At 27.5% G+C, this 4,380-nt stretch overlaps 1 protein-coding gene across 1 annotated transcript; it reads right to left on the bottom strand.

The window, feature by feature from the left end:
- Positions 1-1,276: 1,276 nt before the first annotated feature.
- LOC129606670 (U3 small nucleolar ribonucleoprotein protein MPP10) lies at positions 1,277-4,155 on the bottom strand. The gene is made up of 4 exons (XM_055517101.1): positions 4,018-4,155; positions 3,856-3,950; positions 2,021-3,791; positions 1,277-1,948 (listed from the first exon to the last, which is right to left on the bottom strand). Exons 2-4 carry the CDS (start codon positions 3,948-3,950, stop codon positions 1,796-1,798), a joined length of 2,019 nt encoding a protein of 672 aa, XP_055373076.1. The 5' UTR covers positions 4,018-4,155; the 3' UTR covers positions 1,277-1,795.
- Between the last annotated feature and the right edge of the window lie 225 nt (positions 4,156-4,380).

Here is a 4,380-nt window from a genome sequence, read left to right as displayed (position 1 = left end):
ATGCAACTATCAGTTTTGCAATTGTTTAATTACTTATTTGTATTCCAAAGAGTTATAATCAAGCGCACTCACATGCAACTGTATGCTGGCATACAATTAAGCAAACAGCTTATAATTTTTCAACAAACTGATTACAATTTGCATTTAACGTATTTAATCTGAATTGACGCTTTAGTTTAGTTTGTTAGATGTATTTTTTTAATCAAGTAGCAATTACAAAACTAAAAATTGCATGTCTGCCTGATCCCTTACCAAATTTGATCAATGTAAGTCAATGTTATCGCACACCGCACTTGCGCACCTTCCATTTTATTTACCGCACTTTCAAAATTTATTGTTCCAAACAAATATCTAAATCTTTAAAATGCATAAATTAAATTTGAAATGATTAAGTTAATCAAAATCTTGATATCTACCCAGATCATAGCTCTAATATACTTCAATGTTGTTTGTAAGAAACCAAAAAAATAAAATATTCATATTGTATGATTACTTATACTATTTACAAGTAAATCGGGAAAACAAGAAAATAATCTTGAACTTCACGCACGTAAAATAATGTGAACAAGAATATTGTGTATGTAGGTATATAAATTTTATTTTATTAAGTTTTTGTTAAGTTTTTTTTTTCTCACATTCTCAAACTACTTAAATTCAAGTTCGTCTTTTTGTTTCTTTTACTTTTTTTTTATTTTAATGTACTACCTATGTAGGTAAAAGTTTTTGAAAATACACAAAAAAAAGCAAAACCAAAATGAACTTAAGAATAGAGAAAAAGTTTTGGAGGTATTTATTATTAATTTACTTTTTTTTTGAACGTATTAAGTTTACGAATATATTAAATAATATATTTGAATACGTATGTACCATTATACTCATAAGTATTTTAATGCATACATTCGTTACATTTATTTTAATTAAATTAGAATATATTTTATTCCCTATAACACGTTAGAAAATCTAATGTCATTATTCCATATAACAAACTATATATGTACTTGTATATCAGTACTTTGCAACCATTGTATGCATGAAATTTTCCAATTTTCTTTGAAATTTCAACAAAAAAGAAAATGCTAAAATGAAAACTTTTAAGGAATTTTTTATAAAGAGAAAAATTCTAAATTTATATCGAATGATAAAAGAAAATATATATTTACATATATACGCACATACTCAAATAAATAAAAAAGAAAATTTCGCATTTTTTAAAAATTAAGGATAATGAATGAATATTTTTAACATGAAAAAATCATGCTTGTACTACAACGGTTCGTAATTGGTACACAATTCATATAAAATATTCTAGTGAAATAATTGAATATTGCTAATATTATAAATAATTACTCATAAAATCTATAATAGATATTAAAAATTTTCATTTGTAAAAAATTCAAGAAATTTTTATTAATACAAAAAATTTTTCTATTGCTCCTCCTCAATGTCATGGCTTATTTAAAAGCTATCTACTTATATTGTCTTCTCGGATATCATAAACGTTTTCTTAATAAAATCATACTTAATCATATTCTTAATCAGCATTTTTAATTTTTTGATACTCCTCTTATGTTTTCCGTACAACTTTCAAAAGATTATTCTTTTAAATAATAGAAATTTGCGCTGAATATCTGAACGTATTTACATATTTATAAGAAATATACAGAATTTAAAAAACATAGGAAACATTATAATATTTTAACGAAATCTTATATTTATGTATGTAAAACTAGTTTTTATTATTTATAGCAATTTTAAACTCGATTATGTACAAATACAAGTGTTCTGAAAAATTTATCTATAATTTTAATTTTTTCGCTGATAAATCTGAATTGTCACCAAATTTATTTCCTTTTTTCCTTTTAACTTTAACACCCAATTCTGTATCACCTTGCAATTGATTGAAAAATGATTTTGATGATTTTATTGTTTTATCAGAAGTTTCAGTCATCTACGTAGATATGAAAAAAAAAAATATGAAATTTATTTATACTATGTAGATATGAAATTTGATTTTACTCACTTTAGAAATATTCCTATTTTTTATAACATTTCTAAGAGCTCTTTCTTTATCTTCTTTCTTTGTTAGTGGAATTCCAGCTTTCTGTTTTTGTAGTTCACGTTCTTCCTTTTGTTTAAAAACTCTCTTCTGGAAATGTTTCTTATGGCGCCTTTCCCTATTTTTGTCAGTTTTTGAACGTTCAGATTTTCCCAGAACGTCTCCTTTAGAACCACTTTTTATTTCTTCAGGAGCTAATAATTGAGCATCACTAACCGCAATCGGTGCCACCTCTTCTATTGTTATGGCAGGTGTATTTGTAATAATTTTTGGTTCTGCAAATGCCGGCTTGGGTGTAAAATGGAAATTTGATAAAGCATCTAATTTTCTAAATAAATCTTCCATCATAACTTGTATTTCTTTGTGTTCTTTAGATAGTTCTTCATTTTCAGTAGCATCTTCACCATTATTCAATTTTTCTATTTGCTTTTGATATTCTTTCTCGTATATCTGGGCTAAAGATTCTTTGCTTTTTTCACCATCTAAAACTAGTTTTTTACGGAAATCTTGGGGAATATTGACCGGTCTTACTTTCCTTTCAGGATCATCCCATGATTGATCTTTGATACGTTGTCGTATAATATCTTCTAATTTTAAATTAGTTTCTTGTGTTATGATTGGCGCTGGACGAGTACCTGCGTCAAATTCCAAAACTTCTTCCAATAAAGAATTTTGGGGTCTACTGGTTGCTTTAATTTCACCCTTTAATTGCCATGGTTTTTCAGACAATGCTTTATCTTCTAATTCTGTTATGCGTTCCTTTAATCTCTTTTGTCGTAATTCATATGATGATTTTGGATCGTCTTTGTCGGAAATATTGCCTTTGGAAGACTGACTCTCATTTTCCGAATCTTCTTCATTATCATCTTCACTATCGCTTTCCAAACCGTTTCTATTTTGTTTCTTTTCCATATTTTTGTCAAAATTTTCTTCATCATCCTGCTCTTCTTCTTCTTCATTATCTACTTCTTCTTCTTCAGAGTCATCCTCCTCGTGGTTGATATTTTGAGCCTTGTCAACAGACTTTTCAGCATCTTTAGAATCATTATCTGAACCTTCCCTATCGGAATCCTGTTCATTGGCCAGGTTTTCTCTTTCAACATCATGTTCACTTCCACTGGCATCATCAAAGAAATCCTTATAATTAACATTTTCTTCATCCTCTTCTACTTCACTTCCTGCTCCAAGCTCTTCAGAGAAAAAATCTATACCATCATATTCTTCATTCTCTCCAAATTTCTTAGAACTTCTTTTCATTTCTTTTTTATCCTCCTGTGTCAAAAATTCGTCGAGTTCACTAAGTTTAAAAAATTTGTCATCGACTACTGATGGTTTCACTTTGTTTTTCTTTTTTTTAACAGGTTTTACTTTTTCCTTTTTCAAATTAGGTGAATTTTCTTCATTGTAACTCCCACTTTGTTTATTAGCGATATTTTCTTGGTCTATGCTTGCACCATTGGTAGACAAATTGCTTTCATCTTCTTCACTTTTAATTTTAAAATGCAAAGAATTTTCGGGGATCGCAAGAGCCTTTGAAACATTTTCTAAAATTACCGTCATCTCATAATTATTACGAATTTCTAATTGTTGCCATATGCATTCTGTGTCCATTGATTCTAAAACCAATTCTGGCAGAATTTCATTGTTTTCTTTTGCAACGTTTGACTGATTAGTTGTAAAATTATAAAAATCCTTCAAAAATTTTGTGATTTCCTGAATCTTAACAGGCGTGGGACTAAAATAAATTAATTGATATAATAATAAAATACCCTTTGAGTCAATTGCAATTGAAAACTTACTCTAAAAAATCTTCAGCGTTACCTGTAACCTTCATTAATTTTTTGCAAAAAGCCTTTAATGCTTTTCGAGGTTCTTTCTCCTTATTATCATGCATCTAAAATTTTATCAAAAAAAACCACTTAGGAGAATAAAGACATTACACACTTAATGCTAACCATTACCTTTTGATTCGAGAGATGATTATTTCTCCCAAAGCAGATAAAAAACTATTTTAAAGGTATTAAAAGAAATATTTTCAATCCAAATTAAAAATTAAAAAATATACAATGTTTAAGAACGTACAAAATGTCAAAATCACACGTGCAAAATAAAAACAAATGATAAAATAGCAGGGGTGTAACAAATTAATGTCATAATTTTTTCGATGCATTATAATGTACATATTTCTTCTATCTTTAATTTATTTCAGTATCAGTGTTGTTAATTTTACTACAATTGTAGTATTTTACTACATTTTGGCATTCTGTACTACTTTGGTACTGCAAAGCGATTTTTACTACTTTTTTACCTTTATACTAAAATGT

The sequence above is a fragment of the Condylostylus longicornis genome, unplaced genomic scaffold (genome assembly GCF_029603195.1).
Source record: "Condylostylus longicornis isolate FDR11 unplaced genomic scaffold, ASM2960319v2 ptg000020l, whole genome shotgun sequence".
Classification (NCBI taxonomy): Eukaryota; Metazoa; Arthropoda; class Insecta; order Diptera; family Dolichopodidae; genus Condylostylus; species Condylostylus longicornis.
This window is presented reverse-complemented; position numbering and strand designations above follow the sequence as displayed.